The sequence below is a fragment of the Epargyreus clarus genome, unplaced genomic scaffold (genome assembly GCF_041222505.1).
Source record: "Epargyreus clarus isolate Ecla_fem2 unplaced genomic scaffold, WU_Ecla_fem_2.2 ptg000036l, whole genome shotgun sequence".
Taxonomy (NCBI): Eukaryota; Metazoa; Arthropoda; class Insecta; order Lepidoptera; family Hesperiidae; genus Epargyreus; species Epargyreus clarus.
The window spans coordinates 6,653,491-6,678,232 of record NW_027332241.1 but is presented as its reverse complement, the minus strand read 5'-3'; the positions used below and the strand labels follow the sequence as shown (position 1 = coordinate 6,678,232).

At 35.9% G+C, this 24,742-nt stretch overlaps 2 protein-coding genes across 2 annotated transcripts; both read left to right on the top strand.

Annotated features, from left to right (window-relative positions):
• The first annotated feature begins 98 nt into the window (after positions 1-98).
• LOC140756981 (NADH dehydrogenase [ubiquinone] 1 alpha subcomplex assembly factor 3) lies at positions 99-4,177 on the top strand. Its single transcript, XM_073092527.1, has 6 exons — positions 99-274; positions 496-601; positions 1,300-1,358; positions 1,882-1,975; positions 2,597-2,733; positions 3,201-4,177. Exons 1-6 carry the CDS (start codon positions 216-218, stop codon positions 3,304-3,306), a joined length of 561 nt encoding a protein of 186 aa, XP_072948628.1. The 5' UTR covers positions 99-215; the 3' UTR covers positions 3,307-4,177.
• Positions 4,178-4,541: 364 nt separating this feature from the next.
• Positions 4,542-24,477, top strand: Fibp (acidic fibroblast growth factor intracellular-binding protein). The gene is made up of 11 exons (XM_073092469.1): positions 4,542-4,706; positions 5,378-5,474; positions 12,935-13,036; positions 13,298-13,379; positions 17,687-17,832; positions 18,589-18,688; positions 19,912-20,039; positions 21,710-21,778; positions 22,496-22,582; positions 22,933-23,031; positions 23,790-24,477. Exons 1-11 carry the CDS (start codon positions 4,622-4,624, stop codon positions 23,866-23,868), a joined length of 1,074 nt encoding a protein of 357 aa, XP_072948570.1. The 5' UTR covers positions 4,542-4,621; the 3' UTR covers positions 23,869-24,477.
• Positions 24,478-24,742: the final 265 nt, after the last annotated feature.

Below are 24,742 nucleotides of genomic sequence, written 5' to 3'. Positions count from 1 at the left end.
TTTATTACTATCTCGATTTATAAGGCTGTACGACTGTTAGGAAATCAAAGTATTTCAAAAAGTAAAGTTGTCTAGTTGTCTAATTGTCAACTGTCAATGTCAATGTCATGTGTGTAAAGTCACGGAAAATGAAAATAAGTTCGCAGAACAGAAATATAAAATAAATAATAACACTTGAACAATATCTTGAGATTACGATTTTTAAATTTTCGAAGATGATTGCGAATAAAATAAGACAGATAAGCTTTGTTGGTAGAAGCCCTCAAATATTAAGGTTAGGAATATTTAATACACCATTCAGCATTTTTTCGTATTTACATTAAGATAGTATTTAGATTTAGTATTTATCATCAATCTATTATTGTTTCACTGTTGGGCACGGGTCTGAAATGAGATGAACTAGGCCATAGTCCACCGCGCTGGCCAAATGCATGTGGGTAGACCTCACATTACTTCACATATCTGAGATTTTTTTTGTTTTTTTGTTATTTTCAGTGCTCGTCACAAAGCCAGAGCGGCGTACGATGGCGACGGGAAGACCACAGTGCGTGTTATCAACCAAGAAACAGATCTGGGGCTGATGATAGACACATATGCTACAGTATGTATAACTTGATGGTAGAACCCTTAGTGGTTCCACTTCGTCAGCACCACCGACACCTATTTCTGTTACACACATACCACACCCTAACACAGCAGCACAACAACAACAATAACAATGCTGTGTTAACACCATTGTTAAGTGCTGCTGTGTTAGGGTGTGGTAAGGGGACATACTTTTCCGAGGCGTTCCAGCTTAATCCTCAGCGGTAGCGGCGCATCTGTGGCAGACCTCAGGTAGGAATATCTAATCCTACCTGGGGTTGATTACAGATGTCCATAGGCGGCAGTAGCCACTTACCCTCAGGTGGACTGCATGCTCGTCTGCTACTACTATATTATAAAAAAAACTTGTTTTATAGTGTAAAAATAACTTGCAGTTTTTGCTATGATTTGATGCATTTTTCAAATAAATACTGCAGTAAAATGTATAAGCTCAAATTTTGCCAGAAAGCTAAAATTCTCAAAAGAAAAGTTTTTTAAAAATTATTATTTATCATTCACATTTTGTGACTTAAAACCGTATTTCCAGATATCTACTATAATAAAACATAATATATCTATTTAGAATGAGATAATAAGAAAATGAATGACTATTGAATTGTTGACAATTTGAAGTAGATTTTTGATAATAAAAAATGTTTTGTTCAATGTGATTTTTTCAAAATGACTTATCTTTTCTTTTCTTTTCTTTTCTAGTACGGATTCAGATTAAATAATGGTATATCAGTTTTGGGGTCTATGGCAATATTTCCCAGGTAAGTTTGACATCTTAAAATAAAATAACCTTGTTTAATATTGCTATTGCTTAATATTGCTATTGTTATCTTTTATCCCAATCGTGGAGGGTAATGAGCAGTGATGGCCTAGTGGTTAAGAAAACTCAGCCTCTTGATCGAGGGGTCCAAGGTTCAAATCCCAGGCACTCACCTCTAATTTTTCAAGGTAAAGTTCAAGCATTTTAGAAATTAATTATCACTTGCTTAAATGGTACAAGAAAACATCGTGGAAAAACCAGCATACCTGAGAAATCTTTAAAAAAAAGTTCTCAAAGGTATGTGAAGTCTACGAATACGCACTTGGCCAGTGCGGTGGACTATGGCCTAATCCTTTTCATTCTGAGAGGAGACCCGTGCCTAGCAGTGACAGTAATGGGTTGATGATACTCTTATTTATTTATGATGATGATGATGATGATGATGATCATCTTCCCATTCCATTCCATCGAAATACAGTATTTTGGTATTCCAAAAATAATGGTAATCTTTGTCTTGATTACAGGGCTGTATTATCATGGCAAGTACGCAACTCTGACGACATAACAGAAGGAGCTCTCAGATTATTCAAAATTTTGGAACCCAAGATAGATTTATTGGTGAGTTTACTTTGTAGGTGTTGTAATATATGTCATAAGTAAAATTTTCTGAAGTTGGTAGAATCCTCTGGTTATGTTTACCTCACTGAGCACATAGGTGGTTCGGCATCAGACCACACCACACCGCCACACCTGTTTTTGCTGTATAACATCAGTGTTATGCTGTGCTATATTTTTCCGAGGCATTCCAGCTTAGTCCTCAGGGGAGCAACGCATTTGTTGCCATTCACAAGAATTTTATTTTGATTTTGATTTGATTACAAGTATCCATGGGCGGCAGTAGCTACTTACCATCAGGCAGACTGTATGCTCATTTGCTTCTTTAATGCAACGCCTCGGATAAATATGTCTCCCTTATCACAGTTCTAACCAGTACAGAACATAGCTACACTGCTGTTAGGCATTAGGCAGAAATAGGTGTGGCAGTGGTTCCTCCAGAGTCGAACCGTAGAGGGTTCTACCACCTTATAATAATTAGAGGTCTCCGCCCTTTCATACCTCGTGGCTACAGACCTCCAAATCCAGCCTATCATCTGCATATCACCTGTCTCGTAAGCTCATTTTGCCTCTTCATAACTTCAAAACATAACAATAATTCTTTATATATTTCTAATTTTCTAGATAATTGGCTTAGAGTCAAACGAACCGAAGACCCTAAACAGAGTGTTTAGGTTAGCGAAGCAAGCTCAACTGAACATAGAATTATTGCAGACGGAACGTGCTTGTTCAACGTTCAACTTTCTTAACGCTGAAGGCAGGTATGTGAAAAAAAATTATTATTTTTTAATAAATCTGATAATTAAAAATGGATTATGTGTACTTACTATACACACACTGGTCCTATGGGTTTGAAGGTGGTAGAACCCTTCGTGGTTCGACTCCGGCGGCGACACCGCCACACCTATTTCTGTTATAACAGCAGTGTAGCGCTGCTGTGTTCTGATTTGAAATGTGGTAAGAGAGACATACTTTTCCGAGACATTCGAGCTTAGTCCTGAGGGGTAGCGGCGCATCTGTGGCCGACCTCAGGTATATCTAATCCTATCTGGGGTTGGTTACAGATGTCCATGAGCGGCAGTAGCCACTTACCATTAGGTGGACTGCATGCTCGTCTGCTACTCTTATATTATAAAAAAAAAAAATGTGACACTTCAAGATATGCAAAAAATTTTGAACTTCTTTCTGTTGATTTTTAAGGAAACCTATGATATATTTATGATTTCAGATCAGTCGCCGGCGCTTTCATACCCCCGCTGAACATTGCAATGAACGAAGACGACATGCTCGCGACTAAACTGCATCATCAAAATCTTTATGAGAACACGCATTAGGTTAGAACAGACATTCAATGTGTCGTGTCAGACAGAAAAGTCTGCGCAACAAACTTGTCGGACGAAGACAAAACTGTCTGCGGTCTGTTACGGAAGATATAAGAATGGTTATACGTATTGTATGGAATATTTTTGTCTGACACGGCTCGTGTCTGTTACGTGATGTGTCTGTAGATATAAATCTAACTGTAAATGTTAATATTGCCTATTTACTAGCTGTTCCACTGCTGGGTTTTAAAAGGATTAAGGCGTGGACACACGCTAAATATGTCTTTCAGGCCCTTTTCTGACCAATCAACACGGAAATATTTCACAACTACCAAATTGGCTATGTCGCCAATCAATGACCAGGTGAGATATCTGTCATGTTTTAATTTGTTTTGTTTGGATGTTCATGAAAGGATTAATACCACAACACACTGCTGCTGAATTATATAAGAAACTTCTCACACTAATAATATTTTGAAATTTCTCAATTTTATAATATGTTTCTTTGTAGCGAATAACAATTATGTGATTTTAGTGTAGTGAGATGGGACTTTTCTCAGCAGTGGGACAAAAGGTCGAAGTTGACTCACATGATTTTGGAAAATACATTTAGAGAATTGTATCTAAAGGTACAATTGTTATTTCTGCCGCTTTTGACCATTATGGAGGAATTTCTGGCCTTTATTAGGTCGCAAAGAGGCGTGTGTCCAGCTTTGGACTAGAATCCCTCAAGGGCTAGAATAACTAGAAAATAGCTCAAATTTTGCAGTTATGTACCATTAGGTACTTTATTTATGTGTGGTAATATTATTAGAACAATTTTTATATAGTAGTTTAGAAATAAAATGTTTGTTGCATTACAAATAAATTAATGCTCGCAATATTTGTTGTTTTTTTTATTCAAAATAGGTTCTTTACAGAGCACTTTTTGAATGTCAGTAAATTCTCTTTATCTTCTCATATTTTCTTTATGATACAAATATGAACATGAGCGCTGCTGTGATAAAATTTTCTTTCCGTGAAAATCCTATCAAAATCAATTCAGTCTATACAGATATATAATCAAATAATTTAAAAGTCGTTTTATTATGAAGTATGCCAATCTGCTTACGTTTATGCTATTTGTACTGGCATACTATTTTTATATAACTGGGAGTTTCTGTTATCATGGAATGAAAAATTAGTTGTCACGTTACGAAAACAACGAAAAAAACAAATGTCAAAGTCAAAAAACTACGGCTATCTGACAGCTGTCAAATCATTCAAGTTTTTATTTTTATCAAATTATATTATATCAATCAATTTTAAATCAAAATAAATTACAAAAATGTATACAGAAGTGGATGTTTTTGTTAGTAATTTTACTTTAATAGATCCTGAGATATATCAGCTATGGATTGAAGGGTGTTCATGTAAGTAAATTTATATTTAGTTTCGTTGATTTTTCTGAATGATAAGCGCTGATATTTAAATCTTTAGACGACTCTCTTTTTTATACTTAAACCTAACGATAAGGCTGACGGGCTACCTGATGGAAAGCAGTCACCGTCGCCTATGGACATTTGCAACACCAGAGGAGTCGCCAATGCATCGCCGGCTTTGAAGGAGAGCTCTATTTGCACCTTTTTTTAAGCGCCCGTGTCATAGCGATTCCTCAGGAGGAAGTTCCGCTCACATCTTACATCTTGGGTATTTGGCCGCGTCGATATATGCTACACGACGATATGCGTAACTCAAAATGGGTAATTTTTGAGTTTTGCGGTATTACTTACGCCGCAATATGTACCTAATACTTACCTAATCACTTCTCAAGGTGTATCGTTATGGAAAAGTGGCGAAAGTAACTCACTAACACACTTGTGTAAGCTTTCCATCATCATCAACCCATTTCTGTCCCACTGCTGGGCATGGGTCTCCTCTCAGAATGAGGATTAGGCCATACTCCACCGCGCTGGCCAAGTGCGTATTGGTAGACTTCACATACCTTAGAAAACTTGTTATACGTTTTTTTTATTTCTTAGGTATGCAGGTTTCCTCACAGTTTTCCTTCACCATAAGCTTTCCTATTTATTATTTATTACAGCAAGTGAAGCAGTGTCTACTTTAAACCAGCGAGCTGTCGCTAAAAACACCGGTGCCACTGTAGACCTGATTGCTAGTGATGTGTTGGACCATTATCGGTGAGTGTGATAATAATAATGTATGTAGGAAATATATGAAAGAAATGCAGGATAAAACATATGGCCATATCTGAGATAGATTATTATTATTTAAAAAAAAAGACAAACCCACTGAGTTTCTTACTGGATCTTCTCAGTAGAGGTCGCGTTCCGATCCGGTAGTAGTTTAAGAAAAATATTGTACCTGCCAATTTGTAAGTGCCGTTGTTGGCCTATACAAAATAAATATATTTCATTTTGTTTCATATTGAATATGCATCCTACTTATATTATAAATGTGAAAGTTTGGATGTTTGTGTGTTTGAATGCTTGTTTGTCAATCACGTTGCAACTACTAAAGGATTTTTATAGCACTCTGTGACCTAAACCCGCATTTTAGCTACGCATTTCTGTGTCCAAAGTAGCCGATTTTTACACCATACGAATATTAATACACTACCCTCACAGTTGTAAAAAATAAACATAGCTATGAACGTTTCATACTTTTAAATGCCATTTAAAAATTAAAAGTGAGTAATGAGTATTTTGTTTAAAGCTATAATTATTTTAATATTTTATTTTGGACGTATTTATAAATGTTTTTGCAATTGTGTACATACTAAGCAATAGCATCACTATAAGACTAACTACATTTGGTTTGAGCGTGTAAACCGTATTTAATTATAACTATCTCAGGATTTTTACTGGGATCTTTAAAATAAAAGACGTACTGCCGATTTGGAGGCTGGTTTAATGACTAAGTTCAAAATTACATGGTGGGCTCATCCGGTGGCCCAGACCGCTGACTTTGCAACGTTACACGGTGGTCTCATGCGGTGGCCCAGACCGCTGACTTGGCTAATCTTATCTAGGCTGTCGCCATAGGCTTATACATATGTAATTATAGCTAATCTAAGGCAGAGGGTTCTGTAGTTTCCATAACTCCTCCGACCTTAAGAGGAAAATTATCGGAGGCTTCGAGTTTAGAATCATTCCGATAATTTTTCTTACATTTTAAACATTTCGGCGATTTTAGCCAAATTATATAAATCGAAGATACAAGGAAAATGCAAATAACTAAACCTAAACTTACGTATCCCAAAATGTCACTGAAGCTAATGTCCACCTTTTTATTTAAAACACTTTCTATCACTTCACTATGCTTTAATGAAAAGGCCATGTATTTCACTTCGTCTAGACTAATTCCTTTCATATTAATTACACTTCGTTCGGGTAGAGTCATATTGACGTGCAACTGAGACAACTCTACAACAGGAATCCTTTCTATAACTTGAGTTTCCACAAAAATACGATGACGAAGGTGAATTCCGTGGACTTGTAGGTCACAGGGTTCATCCAGTGTAACCAGGTAAGTACCAAATACAAGCTGTTTACTGATCTCTTCACCACATTGCTTAGTAAGGGTCGTTCTCAATCTACTATAAAGGAGCCAGCTATCTGCGTTGACTTCCTGGACTCTAACTTCCTCAATTTGTATTTCACGCTGTTCACAGGGTGTATGATCTTTGTCATATTTCATCAGCTGCTCGACGCAGGTAAGTTCGTTGTATAAGGCTTGATTGTCTGCAGTGCAGAGATAGTGATCGCCAGCAGACAATGGACGACAAGGTTTTATCAGCGGTAAGTACTTTATCCCTTTCGCCAGAAGGTAAGGAAATTTAGGAATTATAGCTAAGGTTTTGTTCTTAGATTCATGGAAAATTGGTAAGGAATATATCTTAAAATAATTATATCTTGACTTATCAGTAAGTGGGATTTCCATTATAAATGTAATCTGGTTATCTCTAATAAAGGATTTTACACAAATGGTTTCCTCGATATTTAGTAAATTTGTCTCTACTGGTGGATATACCAAACTCCCATAGTCAGAAATTAACTTTAGATGATACAATAATTCTGTGGAATTAACAATCGATTGATGTAATACTGAAATTTTACTTAATGCTAATGCTGTTTCAATTTCACTTAGCCGAGCAAAGATAGTATGAAAACTACTCGTGAACATTGAAAATAATCCTGTAAGGTAGGTTAAGAAAACCCAATCGTTTTGCTTAGTACTTAAATCTTTCAAAAGCAATTCAATCTTTGCTAGGCGATTATGAAGATTTACAGTATTCTGATTTATTGTTTCAGACACATTAATAAAGCTGTCAAACATTTTAGAGACTATTGTTAATTTTTTTTCAGTAATGATTTGATTGTGATTTAGACTTCGAAGGGGCCGTCCTCATAGATACATCTTGGTTTTGGGGTTCTAATACCACAGGGGTATTCGATTGAACTTGTTGTAGTGGCTTGTACCCTAATTGTTGCGGTGGCTTATAACCAACCTGTGCATCTTGGGGATTACTAAAATTAAATTTATACTGAAAAGGTAAAAACGGTTGTTTTCCATTTGGATAGCGTACCGATGACCTTGAACCGGATTCCAAAATTTGGTTACTACCATGAATGCGATTACGTGTATTATATTGTTCTAAGAAATTAACTTCTTCAAGGACAATGCTTAAGGCTGCTTCTAGGGTTGTGGGCGATTTGAGCCTCACGATACGCACCATATTTTCAGGAAGGTTGTATAAAAATACATTCAAAGCCGTATTGTTGTAAATAACTAATTTAGCGCGTTTTAACTCCTGATCATTAATTGTATTCACTTTTGACATTAATAACGAACGAACACCTTGAATTCTGTTAGAAAAGTCTAAAAAACTTTCACCAGATTTAATTTTTAAAGATTCTAATTCGATATTAATACACGCTTCACTACGCGGGTCTCCAAAATGTTGAATCAGCACTTCTTTTAACGCGGACCATGTAACAATATCTTCGCGTTCTGATAAAAGCGCAGCTGCATCCTCTCTTAGTCTACTCGTTATAGCATTAAAAAAATACGTGTGGCACTCGGAGACTGCCGCGGTAAAGCTATTGCATAGCATTTTTTATGCTATGAAAACGCTCAGAAGGAATTCCAGAAATACAATATATTCTTCCATAATCATCAACATTTACATTAATACATCTTTATCCACTATTTTATCATATCTCCATTATATAAGACATTGCAAATATCAGCTGACATTTCATAACTCCAAGCAAGACTGAACATTCTAAAATATAAAATAGAAAAGTATTTAATAAGTGACATAAAGTATTAACAACCAGCAATATAAATGGATCAATGCGATGTGCCTGTGACATTTGGCCGAATGTTACAGGTACATCGCATTTTTCATTAATAAATGCACTTTGTTTATTCATATTTAAAACACTTTGTACACAAATTATTTGTACCATAAATCATAATGGCGTTTTGATTTTGTGCTGTCAAGTCTGTCAGTTGTAATTGTACGTTTAAAAATAACAAACACTCTTTTACGTTATTTTATCAATCCAGAATTCAACATAGCTTATGTTGATAAAACATATTATTTGGATAATATGGTAATATAATTTTGAATTTTATAACGGGAATGTAAAATATACTTCACGCAATTTTAAGATTTCTGCACGGATTATAAAAAAAATGTGTATTACTGCCATCTGTGTTCAAGTTGACGAATTAAGGTTATCAAATAAAATAATAAGGAATGTAAAATAATACTTTATTCAATTATATCCATATTTTTCTATTGACAGTCAACAACTCGGTTGCCTGGAGACTTGATATCCAACAGTCCTCCACCGCTATTTTCACTTACACCACCAGGGGCGCCGGCAGCATTTGGTCAAGGTGACGGCGCACCAGTATGCCATTTTCAGTTCTGACTTCATAATGGAGTCTACCTAATCTTCGGATGACGACTCCGAACTCCCATTTAACTCTTGGATTGGTGTAACTGCGGACTTGTACCTTATCACCTTGTCCGAACTCCTGCGTTGGCGGTGCATTGTAATGTAATCTGGATAGTGGGGCGGATTTCTTAAATAAGGCATGCATATAGGTTCTTACCTCTCTGCCGAACATTTACTGATAAGGTGATAACTCTTTTGTATTAGGTGTACGTCTCAAGCGTGCCTTGACAGTTAACAGTTTATCAAATAAACTTCCGCTCTTGCTGATATAAAAGAACATTCAGGTATTAGCCGATTATTTTCTTTTTGTACATTCAAAAATTTAAATTTTAGCTTTGTATATATTTCTTCAAATTCGTACCTGTATTTTATTTCCTCTTCTAAATTTTCTTCTTCTGTAAGCCATTCAATTTTTTCTTGAATCGCGTAGAATTTGTTCAAATTTCTTGTAAAGAATTCAGTCGTATATTTATTTCTTCAATGTCAATTTTTTCTATTCCCGAAATGTAATTTTCGGTTCGTTTCATTAACCCACGTAATGTGGCTCGTATTTCCTTATTGTTTTTTAGTTCATTCGACATCTCGTCGCCAATATCAAATAAAATAATAAGGAATGTAAAATAATACTTTATTCAATTATATCCATATTTTTCTATTGACAGTCAACAACTCGGTTGCCTGGAGACTTGATACTTGGATATCAAGTCTCCAGGCAACCGAGTTGTTGAAAGGTGTTACTTATTTTCGTTACGGAATTTCTCGATTCGGTCGCCGCGCTCAAAGCCCGCGATAAAAGCTATGCAATAGCTTAAAAACATAAAGATTTTGTTCTGCATTTCCTTTAAACCGATCAATCACATATTGACACTTTCGCAAATAAAGGTTTAACTGTCTTTTATCACCATTATATAGCGGAATTAAATCTAAAATTTCTTCTGGTATTTGTTCGATAGTCGTAGTCATAATGATAGAGTAGTAAACTATTTAGAGGTAGCAACTTCACTTGAATTGAAATTGGATTAACAATTGAATTTCACACACATATATAAAACAATAAAACACACAATTGAAGCACAATTAATAAAATCTAAATTAATAAAATAAAATTTTGTAAAAGTTTTATAAAAGTAAAAAAACGAAATATTTGCAAAAAGAGTAAAGAATATTTTAAAATTAGTCTTCTACAATTATCATAGAGTTTTATATGATAGTAATTTTTATTATTTATTTTAAACAATTAAAAATTGCGATAATAAATTTTAAAACGTAAACTCTCTGACATTTTCTACTCTGTGTCTTATTCTAAGAATTAAATCTCGATAATACAATATCATAATTTCATACAGACTTATTTTATTAAAACACTGTTACATGAGCAAGGTTTGATCTCAAATATAACATTTAATTTTAAATTACTGAAAAATATAGGAGGAATGTTGGAACAAAGGATTGGCGAAAAGTTGTACTCACCGACCGCTTCCGAATCCCATACTCGATGGTTTTTACACTTCACGACACAAAAGAATATTTATTTGGTTCGTCGGATTTTCTCACTATTCCTTCATTTAACGCTTACTTTTTCTTACGAATTTTGACGTCCGAAAATACGTTTATTAAGGATTTCCACGAGAAAATCTCACCGGCTGCGCCACTTTTGGTTTGAGCGTGTAAACCGTATTTAATTATAACTATCTCAGGATTTTTACTGGGATCTTTAAAATAAAAGACGTACTGCCGATTTGGAGGCTGGTTTAATGACTAAGTTCAAAATTACATGGTGGGCTCATCCGGTGGCCCAGACCGCTGACTTTGCAACGTTACACGGTGGTCTCATGCGGTGGCCCAGACCGCTGACTTGGCTAATCTTATCTAGGCTGTCGCCATAGGCTTATACATATGTAATTATAGCTAATCTAAGGCAGAGGGTTCTGTAGTTTCCATAACTAACTATTGGGCTTTATCGAATTTTATTGTTTGTTTTGACTGTGTATTTTCGCTACACACCATAGTAGGAGATATTTAAATTAGGAATCATTATCAAAATTAGCCATAATAATACTCCAGTAGAATCTCGACTAAGCGACCTATTTGTTGTCGTATTTGTGGCATTTGGATTATCGGAAACTTGGATAATTGAGTTTATGAAGAAAAGCTATTTTAACCGATTTAGGAAGGTGATGTTTTTCGACTATATGTTTGTTACGTATGTATTTTTCATTCTTTGGCAAACTCAAACGACTTCATTAATTTTGATACATGATGTGTCGTTGGATTCGTCTTAATTGTGGCGATAACATAGGTTATATTTTTAGCAATCGGGTTTTTGTTTTTTATAGTAACTATTTTGTTGCGATTTGGCGACTTTCCGGAATTTAAATGCACATGTCACACAAAATATGGCTGATCTGTAAGGGTTATTACAAAGTTACTTGTTCACGTTTCACAATCCGAATAATCGTGAATATTTATAACTGAGGTCCGGATAATCGATTTTCTACTGTATCACTAGTATTAGTTATGTATTAGTACATTATGTGATTGCTTATCATATGTTTCTTTAATACGTTTAGGTGGAGTTCCCATTATAAGTCATTGGTCTAGACGCCTGTATGTAGCCTAAATGGCTTGATAGATTTCGACGTACGTGTGGTGTTAGATTTGTTTTTATCACAAGAGCAGAATAATTACTAAATTTTCTAAATTTCAATGGTTTTGGTTGTGTCACATTTTTATTGCTTTTTTAGTTCATAATTTTTAGTTTCAATCATTTATAAGTTTCAAAATAATTATCATATTTTTTCATATTTCTTCACAAGTATAAGCGGGTTTATGTCACACAAGCTATAAAATAGTATACGATACTTGTGACAAAAGTAGCCTATTATCTGCACGGCGTTTAGCACCCTCGCTGCGCTCGGGCGCTAACTTCACGCCGTGCAATAATAGGCTACTTTGGCCACGCGTATCGTAATGTACTATTTGTGAAATTTTATATACAGATGGGCCATTAGTTGGATTAGGTGATAGGCCTTTTATCCTGTAAAAATGTACTGTTCTTCTGGGAGGAACAAAATATACATATGAACATTATTTACTATGAGTTTAAGGTATATAATTTCAGGTACATATTGATATGTCATGGTATTTCATTCAATGCAGGTGAAACCAAGGGCACAGCTAGTACATCACATACAAATGTGAACATATCATTTGAATTAGCTAGTGAGGGAAGTCCTCTAAGATTACATACTGAAATCTTGTTGAAGGTGGTAGAACCCTTTGTGGTTCAACTCCGGCGGCACCACTGCCACATCTATTTCTACCTAATAACAGCAGTGTTAGGCGCTGCTGTGTTCCAGTTTGAAGGGTGTGGTAAGGGAGACAGACTTTTCTGAGGCGTTCCAGCTTAGTCCTCAGGGGTAGCGGCGCATCTGTGGCCGACCTCAGGTAGGAATATCTAATCCTATCTGGAGTTAATTACAGATGTCCATGGGCGGCAGTAGCCACTTACCATCAGGTGGACTGCATGCTCGTCTGCTACTCTTATATTATAAAAAAAAAATACTACAGGTTTTAATGTTTTACAGACAGGGCAGCCATTTTCCATCAGCAATAAATTTTATGATACATTTTGTAATACAACCTACATTGTATATGTTTTTTTTCAGGACCTTTGCCCTTTTGGAAAGACTCCTGACAGTCCCTTCGAAGCTGTCAGAGCAGATGATCTTCCAAATCGATGAGCCTACTAAGCAGATGCTAATAGAGAAGTAATGTTCAACTTCTTATAACAATATCATCATCATCAACCCATTACTCTCCCACTGCTGGGCACGAGTCTCCTCACAGAATGAGAGGATAAGGACATAGTCCACAGCGAAAACAGATGAAATATTTTGTCGCCAACAACACACATATTTCTGTTATAACATCAACACTGCTCTGTTCATAAAATGGTGCAGCACTTAATTTTTTTACAACAGTGGGTTGCATCCCTTATGTCATTTTATAGATTGTTTATTTATTTACAGATATTATGACTTGGATGATGCGGTTATAAGAGAATTGCTCGGTCGCAAATTATCATCACGACACCGAAAGGATTTGGATGAGGTAAGCCCTCATGAGCATAACGTCATAGCTATTTGGGTTTTCGACAAAGGGTCACATAAATATTACTATTTAGGCAAAGGGAGATCTAGTAGACTAACATTTAGGGAGCAACCATGCTCATACAATCTCAATTCGGAGCATTAATAGATATGTAAAATATGTTTTTCTAAATTATACAATTTGTCATGATTGCACGCCATTGTAATGGTAGAATGTACGAACTTCTCTTGCTGTAACTATCTTTAATTCTTGCAATAAATAAATTACATTTTTAAGCTATTGCATAGCTTTTATCGCGGGCTTTGAGCGCGGCGACCGAATCGAGAAATTCCGTAACGAAAATAAGTAACACCTTTCAACAACTCGGTTGCCTGGAGACTTGATATCCAAGTATCAAGTCTCCAGGCAACCGAGTTGTTGACTGTCAATAGAAAAATATGGATATAATTGAATAAAGTATTATTTTACATTCCTTATTATTTTATTTGATATTGGCGACGAGATGTCGAATGAACTAAAAAACAATAAGGAAATACGAGCCACATTACGTGGGTTAATGAAACGAACCGAAAATTACATTTCGGGAATAGAAAAAATTGACATTGAAGAAATAAATATACGACTGAATTCTTTACAAGAAATTTGAACAAATTCTACGCGATTCAAGAAAAAATTGAATGGCTTACAGAAGAAGAAAATTTAGAAGAGGAAATAAAATACAGGTACGAATTTGAAGAAATATATACAAAGCTAAAATTTAAATTTTTGAATGTACAAAAAGAAAATAATCGGCTAATACCTGAATGTTCTTTATATCAGCAAGAGCGGAAGTTTATTTGATAAACTGTTAACTGTCAAGGCACGCTTGAGACGTACACCTAATACAAAAGAGTTATCACCTTATCAGTAAATGTTCGGCAGAGAGGTAAGAACCTATATGCATGCCTTATTTAAGAAATCCGCCCCACTATCCAGATTACATTACAATGCACCGCCAACGCAGGAGTTCGGACAAGGTGATAAGGTACAAGTCCGCAGTTACACCAATCCAAGAGTTAAATGGGAGTTCGGAGTCGTCATCCGAAGATTAGGTAGACTCCATTATGAAGTCAGAACTGAAAATGGCATACTGGTGCGCCGTCACCTTGACCAAATGCTGCCGGCGCCCCTGGTGGTGTAAGTGAAAATAGCGGTGGAGGACTGTTGGATATCAAGTCTCCAGGCAACCGAGTTGTTGACTGTCAATAGAAAAATATGGATATAATTGAATAAAGTATTATTTTACATTCCTTATTATTTTATTTGATAACCTTAATTCGTCAACTTGAACACAGATGGCAGTAATACACATTTTTTTTATAATCCGTGCAGAAATCTTAAAATTGCGTGAAGTATATTTTACATTCCCGTTATAAAATTCAAAATTATATTACCATATTATCCAAATAATATGTTTTATCAACATAAGCTATGTTGAATTCTGGATTGATAAAATAACGTAAAAGAGTGTTTGTTATTTTTAAACGTACAATTACAACTGACAGACTTGACAGCACAAAATCAAAACGCCATTATGATTTATGGTACAAATAATTTGTGTACAAAGTGTTTTAAATATGAATAAACAAAGTGCATTTATTAATGAAAAATGCGATGTACCTGTAACATTCGGCCAAATGTCACAGGCACATCGCATTGATCCATTTATATTGCTGGTTGTTAATACTTTATGTCACTTATTAAATACTTTTCTATTTTATATTTTAGAATGTTCAGTCTTGCTTGGAGTTATGAAATGTCAGCTGATATTTGCAATGTCTTATATAATGGAGATATGATAAAATAGTGGATAAAGATGTATTAATGTAAATGTTGATGATTATGGAAGAATATATTGTATTTCTGGAATTCCTTCTGAGCGTTTTCATAGCATAAAAAATGCTATGCAATAGCTTTACCGCGGCAGTCTCCGAGTGCCACACGTATTTTTTATTATTGTTATTTTTTGCTGAGAAAACTTCGATAGCGTGATTCAGAATCGTGGGGTGCATGCATTGTAATCCAAAACTGTGTTAATACATTTCAAGTTTCAACTCAATCATATTGTAACTGGTTTTAACCTTTTGCGACTGAGGTGGTAGTCTGTCAGACACCGCTAACCGAAAAAACGTTGCCATTTTGGTTTGCGGCGTGATGTTGTGGTGTCTCGCTCAGTACCTTCCTAAGATGGTTCGTGCTACGTGATAGTCGCGGCTAAACGATCACACCATGCTTACTTTTCGTGTTACGAGGTGTTAGTGTCTCACAGACGTAAGAACAGCAATAAATACTGGCTTGTAATAGACGTCATATCAGCAAGACCATGTTTATTCCCTTGTGGCTATGATACGTGTCCACAGTAGATGAACAAAATTTTCTAAGTATCTTAGACGTAACGTCATTTTCATCACGTTTAGACATTTGTTTACCATTCCAAGGGATTCGGGATTAATTCATGGCAGGAACAAATACGAAAAAATTACAATGTTTGTTTATAATTTTGAGTGTGTCGTATGTAACATACATACATTTACACTTTATTTACAAAAAAAACCTTAGTATGTTTATCCGTGCTGGACGTGCTAAGTTTAGGGCTAGTTGGCGCTGTGTGTAAGTGGTCGAACATTTATTTAATTTTTTTTCTTTTGGAGATGTTCAACCAAAAGGATCACTGTAGACATGCTAAATGAGACTGTAGGGGAAAGTTTAATATTAAAGTTCTTAGAGACGATGAAATTGAAGAATCGCTATAGTTAAAAGGTGAGAAATAGTTCAAGATGAAAGGGAAAACCAAACCAAACGAGAAAACCAGGAAGTAATAGAGGAATCTGAAAATGATTTATCACCTAGCCGGTCTTAACTTGTGAGGCCACCAAGAAGAAAATTATGCAGCATCTGGACCAGCAGACTACTGCAGGCTCAAAGACAAACAAGATTCTCCTTCTCTGCATGTGAAAAGCCAATCTGCCTTGAGTGTGCCTCGCAAGTTTGCGAAGATTATAAATTTTATTTTTTTAAAAAGGGCAAAACTTAGGATAAATTGTGCCTAAATGAACCGTGTGATATCAATACATTTTCTTTTGTAAGTCTTAAATGATGTCATAACTAAAATAATAAACGAAAATGTTAACTTACTTTGGCTATTTATAAAATACGTATTGTTACATATACCTAGTGTAAAAAATTGTTAAAACGTCATATTTTAAGTAAGAAATACAAAATAAATATTTAGCTTTATATATAAGCCTTCATATTTGATATTGTAAATTAATTAAGTATGTTTATGTCTATTTTGATATAATTTTTTGGCTTTAGTTATATATATTAAAAATAGGCGTATTTTATTTTGACGTCTGTCAGAATACGCCTCAGTCAAGTATTACCAAAATAGTCACCTCAGTCGTAGAAGGTTAAATTTAATTGAGATATTTGACATATATACAAACTACTTAATAACAGCAGTGTTAAGCGCTGCTGTTATTAAGTAGTTATATAATTTTCTGAAGCGTTTCAGCTTAGTTCTCAGGGGTAGTGACGCATCTGTGGCAGACCTCAGATAGGAATCTTATCTTATCTAGCGTTGATTACAGATGTTTACGGACATCAGTAGCCACCTGACATCAGGTGGATTGCATGCTCGTCTGCTACTCCTATATTATAAAAAAAACATGGCTCGGGGAACGGCTGTGCTCCGATAGTCTCTTTTCGGAACTTGTATATATGCAACATGTTGAGAAAACTTCGATAGCGTGATTCAGAAACACGTGGTGCCATCTCTTGACGAGAAGCGGGAAGTTACGACAAACAATTAGCTGGAAAAAGTTCGTCACTTTTTGAACCCACGCAAAGGTATAGTTCGCGTCAAACTGCTAGTCCGCTCTGAAGTTGTTGCGAGCAGGTGTAGTCATACAATTTGCTATGGCGATGCGATTCATTTCTATATTTATTTATTTATTATATATTCAGAGCGGACTAGCAGTTTTACGCGGACTATACAGTTTTACCCATTCCTGTCACTCATTCGTTCTTTGAAATTAATTATCACTTGCTAAACGGCGAAGGAAGACATCGTGAGGAAACCTACGTACCTGAGAGATTTATAAAAAAAAAATCTCAAATATATGTGAAGTTTACCAATACGCACGTGGCCAGTGCGGTGGACTATGGTCTAATCCTTCTCATTATGAGAGGAGACCCGTGCCCAGCAGTGAGACAGTAATGGGTTGTTGATAATGATGATGATGATTCGTGCTTTAATGTTGTTGTAGGTAGCGGAGCGTTCAGGCGCCCCGCTCCGCTGCTGCCGGCGGCAGTTCGACAACGTGCGGCGCGTGTTCAAGGCGGTGGAGGAGATGCCCGGCAACGTGGTCGCCAACGTGCGCGCCACCTTCCACATCTCCGAGCCGCTCGCCAAGTACCACTGGCTCTCTATCTCCCTCCCTCTCTCTCTCTCTCTCTCTCTCTCTCTCTCTCTCTCTCTCTCTGTCACACACACTCCAAGCCCCACGTACACACAGTTCAAGTCGTACGCGCGACATTCTAAATCTTCTAACTACTGGCTATGTACTGAGGCTCTTTTTCCCTCCATACAATCCCACGCACACAAACACACTTCCACACATACACACACACACACACACACACACATACGTACACACAGAAAAACACAAACAAACAATTCATCACATACGGGTAACTTTCTGACATCTCCCAGCTGCTCGCTATAAACGGTTAGCTGTCTTTTCCTTTTTTTATGTATCCTTCTTTTTGATTATTTTGGTTCTCTTTCTCACTCTTTCTTTTATCCTCTTTCTCTTTTTCACTTTTTTCTTTTTCTCTCTCATTCTCGCTCCCCCAGCTCCCTCCCATCCTCTTTATCTTTCCCTCATTTTTCCTTTTTCCTTATCAGATTTAATTACCCTTGTATCTCATTCCGTCTCTCTCTCCCTCTTCAAATTCAAATCTCATTTATTCAAAATTGATTCATATAGAACACTTTATGAAAGTCAATCTCCCTATATTTCTCTCTCACACTCACACACTTGAAGGCTTGAATTCGGTGGCACAGTGTTCCTAAGTACGGTTACTTACTCTCTCATTACTCTTTTTATATACTTTTCTTATTTATTGCCATCCTATATCGATTATTAATTTGTTATATTTGTTACAGAAAGTATGGTGCAGTGGTGTTCATAGCTTGCATGAGATTTGAAACTGCGAAACGGAAACTTCAATATCTCACCTTCAATGACTTCTACCATTGTGCTCAGGTATGTCAGCTTTTTGTTTTTTTTTTATATTATAGGAGTAGCAGACGAGCATGCAGTCCACCTGATGGTAAGTGGCTACTGCCGCCCATGGACATCTGTAATCGACTCCAGATAGGATTAGATATTCCTACCTGAGGTCGGCCACAGATGCGCCGCTACCCCTCAGGACTAAGCTGGAACGCCTCGGAAAAGTATGTCTCCCTTACCACACCCTTCAAACCTGAACAAAGCAGCGCTACACTGCTTGTTATTACAGAAATAGTTGTGGCGGTTGTACCTCAGAGTCAAACCACAAAAGTAAAAGCTTTTGTGCTTCAACTTAAACCACCATTAAACCAAAGGGAGCGTTCGACCCCCTTCCCCCCTTTGGTGAGATGTCGTGAGATTTGGCTAAACCCCCTCCCCCACCCCTAATATCACGTAATATTACACGCTTTATATTAGCTTCACTTGTATGTTTGTCAGTGAGTAACTCCGTTTTTCAGTAGAAAGAGATCAACATACATCCGTATCTTACCCTGCATGTATGAAATAATGAAATAGAATACTTTTCTACTTTTTAGTTGATTTGATCATAAAAGCGTGTTTTTTAGTTTTTTGAACTATATTTATTTTTCAAAACGTGCCTCTTGTGTAAATGCGTTAGGGTTAAGACTAGAATTTAAATTTGCTCATATTTTAATTAAAAAAAGAAACTTTATTTAATTTAACATTATTTTTTCGTAATTTTACGTTCTTTCCTCCTCCCTTTCTTTCCCCCTCTCCTAGAGTAAGATTAGATGAAATTTGACTATCTACTCCCTTTCCCCCCCTACATACCTCACGCAATTAATGGACGCCCCCAGACTGGTTCTATGGTCTTTCGTTTGTTTATAGGTATTGGGTATGTGTTAGCCTAGTAGTTAAGAAACTCTGCCTCTTGGTCAAGGATTCGCGGTTCAAATCCCAAGCACGCACCTCTGATCTATCAAAGTTATGTGCGTATTAGAAATTAATTATCACGTTCTTAAAATGGTGAAGGAAAACATCGTGAGGAAACCTGCATACCTGAGAAAGGTATGTGAAGTCCACCAACACGCACTTGTCCAGCGCGGTGGACTATGGCCTAATCCTTCTCATTCTGAGAGGAGACCCGTGGCCAGCAGTGGGACAGTGATGTGTTGATGATGATGATGATGATGATGATGATGATGATTATATATGTACATATGTACATTTTCCAGGCGATAATGGCGAGTTGGAGCTACAGCTGTACAGGTCCAGAGTACTACGATACAGAGATGGATAGGGAGTTCCTGCTGGAGTTACGGGAATTGCGTATTTTGCTCGACAAGGAGAAGGAGCACAAACAGTAAGAGTTTTGACGTGTTTGTATGTGTGTTTGTGTTTTTTTTTTTATTTTATAATATAAGAGTAGCAGACGAGCATGCAGTCCACCTGATGGTAAGTGGCTACTGCCGCCCATGGACATCTGTAATCAACCCCAGATAGGATTAGATATTCCTACCTGAGGTCTGCCACAGATGCGCCGCTACCCCTGAGGACTAAGCTGGAACGCCTCGGAAAAGTCTGTCTCCCTTACCACACCCTTCAAACCGGAACACAGCAGCGCCTAACACTGCTGTTATTAGGTAGAAATAGGTGTGGCGGTGGTGCCGCCGGAGTCGAACCACAGAGGGTTCTACCACCTTCAAGTGTTTTGTGATAGCGACAATATCCGGTGGTGGAATAATACAGGAAGCTCTTTTTTACCATTATTTTATTAGCTTGGGATGTATCTATGTATGTATGTATGTAACGGAATATTTGAACTCGATTTTTATCCACTTTGAACGGTCTGATTAATTTAAAATTTTGAACAATTATCAAGAACCGATGACAATACACGATTTTAATGATTTTATCACATTCACCTCGTCAGAATCGTCAGGAATTAGGATTAACGATTTTCCTTGCGCGATTTTAGCGTGGTTTTCAGTTTTTAAACTATTATTTATTTTTAAAACAAACTCGTTCGATTCCAGGCTACGGAAAAAGTTTTTAAAAATCTAATGATGCAGTTTTAGTTTTTATCAAAATCGTAACTCCTTTCAGAATTTTTAGCTATTGTCGGATTTGGCCCTGAAGCCCCATTTGAAAATTTCATCCTGTAACATACATATATTGCAAGTTAAATAAAAGATTATAAAAAAATACACAAATACCCAAATCTTATTCTCTCTCTCTCTTTCACGCATATACAGGGAGAATTTTTAATGAAAATTTTTTGGGGCCTATTATTTTAAATCATTCGAAAGCTAACGTTTTGTTCTCCAAAAAAATATATGTTTATGTTCGACTTAGTTAAGGTTATTTTTAGGACCATTATAATAGATTTTCAACTTGCTACGTGCGAAGTTTCGTTTAATACAGATGTAAAGTTGACAATTTGCAAGAATGACGTTTTTGAGCCAAACTCGGTTTTGTTTTGATTATTAAACAAAAAGATATAGAAATCATATTTAACGTAAAAACAAAGTTTTAAACAAATTAATCAGTTATCTATTTTTATTAAAAAATCAATCCTGAAAACGGCGGAAACTTAGTTTTCAACCTATTAATTTCTCATACTAAGCCGTATGTTATGGTCATAACATCGAAGAATTAATTGATTAACCAACCAATTCTCCGATGTTATGACTTATGTATAGTCTTTAAGGATATTAAGTCATAAGTCTTAAAGTCATATGTTATGTATAATCCTTAAGGATTAGTATGCCAATGTATGAAATAATATGTATTTTCTTTAAAAAAATCCTTTTCCTTTCATTTGTCACATAACATTACTTCCCAGAATTTGATCCTTATAAGCGACACTATCAGATAGTTGAATAATATAGAGGGTGTATTTTTTTCAAAATGAACGTTCGATTCCCGGCTAGACATACATACGCAATGTTATTCGAATACTTTTGCGCTCACTAACACATACATACAAATTATTATGTGAACTCTCTAGAAAATATTTGTTTTCTGTTTCAGTTTGGTATGTATGCGTTTAAAACCGAAATTGCTGGAGAAGTCATACCAAGAGCTGGAACTGAATTTCAGGTAACTATATACTTATTCTGTAATTGCAAAGCATAATTAATTGTTTATTTTAATAATCAACCCCTAGCAGCCCAGATGTTTTACTTAGGGGCCGTTCAAGTATTATGTAAGCAGATTTATTACAATTATTTACCCCCATCCCCTTTGTCAGCATTAGTAAGCAAACCTCTTACCCCCTCCCCCATGCTTACGTAAACATTTTTCAATTAATGTATTGTTTTTTTTTAATATTATAATTATGATTTTATAAATGCCTAAACATTATTTGCGTAAATCCCCGAAAATGCGTTTCGTTTTCAAGCAAAGACAATGCGAGGGTCGCCATTCGTGTAAACAAGTAAATAACTACCGATGACGTAATCATCATCTAGACCCCCCATGTCATCCAAAATAAACAAAGCAAAGACCCCCCGCCCCCCCATAGTGCTCACGTAATACTTGAACAGCCTCATTATGTATTGGAAATTAATCATCAGTGGCCTGAACGGCTAAAGAAAACATCGTGAGAAAATCTACACACCTGAGAGATTTAAAAAAGTATCAATACGCACTTGTCCAGCGCGGTAGACTATGGCCTAATCCTTCTCATTCTGAGAGGAGACCCGTGCGACGACATTTAAAAATTCCAGTTTTTGCTAGATAATTAAAATGTATTATATATACAATAAATTTTATTGTTATTTTAATGTTACAATACATATTACGTATTTTCCACAGATTATATACGCGTGCATTGGTGGGCGTGGCCTGTAATTTACACAGAGGGAGGGAGCTGCGTTCTCTATTCATAGATCTTCTTGAAAGGTAGGTACAAACTTTTTTATATAATATAGGAGTAGCAGACGAGCATGCAGTCCACCTGATCGTAAGCTACTGTTGCCTATGGACATCTGTAATCAATCCCAGGAAAAATCAGATATACCTACCTGAGGTCTGATACAGATGCGTCGCTACCCCTGAGGACTAAGCTGGAATGCCTCGGATAAGTATGTCTCCCTTACCACACCTCAAACCGGAACACAGCAGCCTCACACTGCTGTTATAACAGAAATAGGTATGGCGATGACGGAGTCGAACCACAGAGAGTTCTACTACCTTGAAAAAAAAGTTAAAAACTAAATGAAATGAAAAAGTCTACATTTTATCTGTTTCAGATGTATAGAGCCTCTTAGAATGGGAAGCTGGCCCCGTACTGATTTAGCACAGTTTTTGTGTGCCTACGAGCAATGTGCATTGCAAATGGATGTTTTGAGGTAAACTATACTATTGATATCATGATTATTTATCATTTTAATATTTTCACTTCTTCAATCAACCCCAGATAGGATTAGGGTCTGAGCTGACCGGCTTAAGATGAAGTCAAAGTCAAACTCGAAATATTTTTTTCAAAGTAGGGTCACATAAACAACTTTTTGAAGGTATTATGAATTATATTCGATTTTATTGAATTGAATTAATAACAATGTTAACCTAAAGAACTAATGCCTGTCATTTGAAAATTTCTATCTGTAAGGGATGTCTAAATTCGATCTTTGGTTGGCAAAAAAAAACAATCTTATCTTAGAACTAAGAAACCACGCTAAAATCGCACAAGGAGAATCGTTAATCATGACGATCCAGCTGATTGGGACAAAATTATTAAAATCTTGTATTGTCATCGGTTCTTTTTTTTATAATATAGGAGTAGCAGATGAGCATGCAGTCCACCTGATGGTAAGCTACTGCCGCCCATGGACATCTGTAATCAACCCCAGATAGGATTAGATATTCCCACCTAAGGTCAGGTATGTTTATGCTATCTTAGTCCTAAAATTGTTATTTTGAACTACCTATTTTTCTATTCATCCATTCTATAACTCCTAACCCAAAGGTTGTCTGGGAGAGATCGCATGTTAACGATAAGACCGCCTTTTGTATTGTTTGTTAAATTAGTTATTTATTTTTATATGTATTTTCTTTTATTGGGTACAATAAAGTGTATTGATTTGATTTGATTTATTTGTATTTTCAGGGAAGCGGACTTGAAAAGCGTCTGGGAGAGATATATGCGTGTTGTGAGTCAGTGTTTGCTGACTATGTATCACCTATAGATATATATACTCATGGCCCCAAAGGATTTCATGTGACATGGGTGCCAAGGACACAGACAAAAACCACTAAAATCTAAATTCGAAGATGTCTGGCCGGGAATCGAATCCGGAACATACTATCATTGATTGTGCATATCTTATATATAAAATTCTCGTGTCACAATGTTAGTTACCGTACTCCTCCGAAACGGCTTTACCGATTTCCACCAAATTTTATATGCATATTCAGTAGGTCTGAGAATCGGCTATTATCTATTTTTCATACCCCTAAGTGATAAGTTGTTCACCCTTAACATTTTTTATTTATATGGCAACACAACGCTTGCCGGGTCAGCTAGTAATATATATAATGTAAATAAATATTATAATTTATTAGTGTTTTTCTAACTAATGTATTGATCATTCTAGTGTGATGTATAAAAACTTTAAATTAATTGGTTTTAAAAAAGTATTCGTGTGTCTAATATTTGTTTTATTTTTACCCATTGCGGAGGGTAATGTTCGAGCGTATGTATGTATGTGTCATTCTGTGTCACGCTGCAGCACAAACGACTTGACGGATTAACATATGAGGTGTCGTTGGATTCGTCTAATGTGGGAGTGACGTAGACTATACTCTGATTCATAATTAGATGTCCAAAATGTAAACAAAGGTGTTGACTTATCAAGAAAATACGTTAGAAATGGTAGTTTTTTATTTTTGTCGATATTTAAGTAATACAACAATAATAAAATAATAATCTAAATAAATTAAGGTTAATTCACATTTTTTAATATTTATATCACCTCAATTAAATTCCATACAGTAATAATAATAAAAAACAAAGTTTATGGTAGAAAATTAAAATGTGATAATGGTAACACAATCGGAACC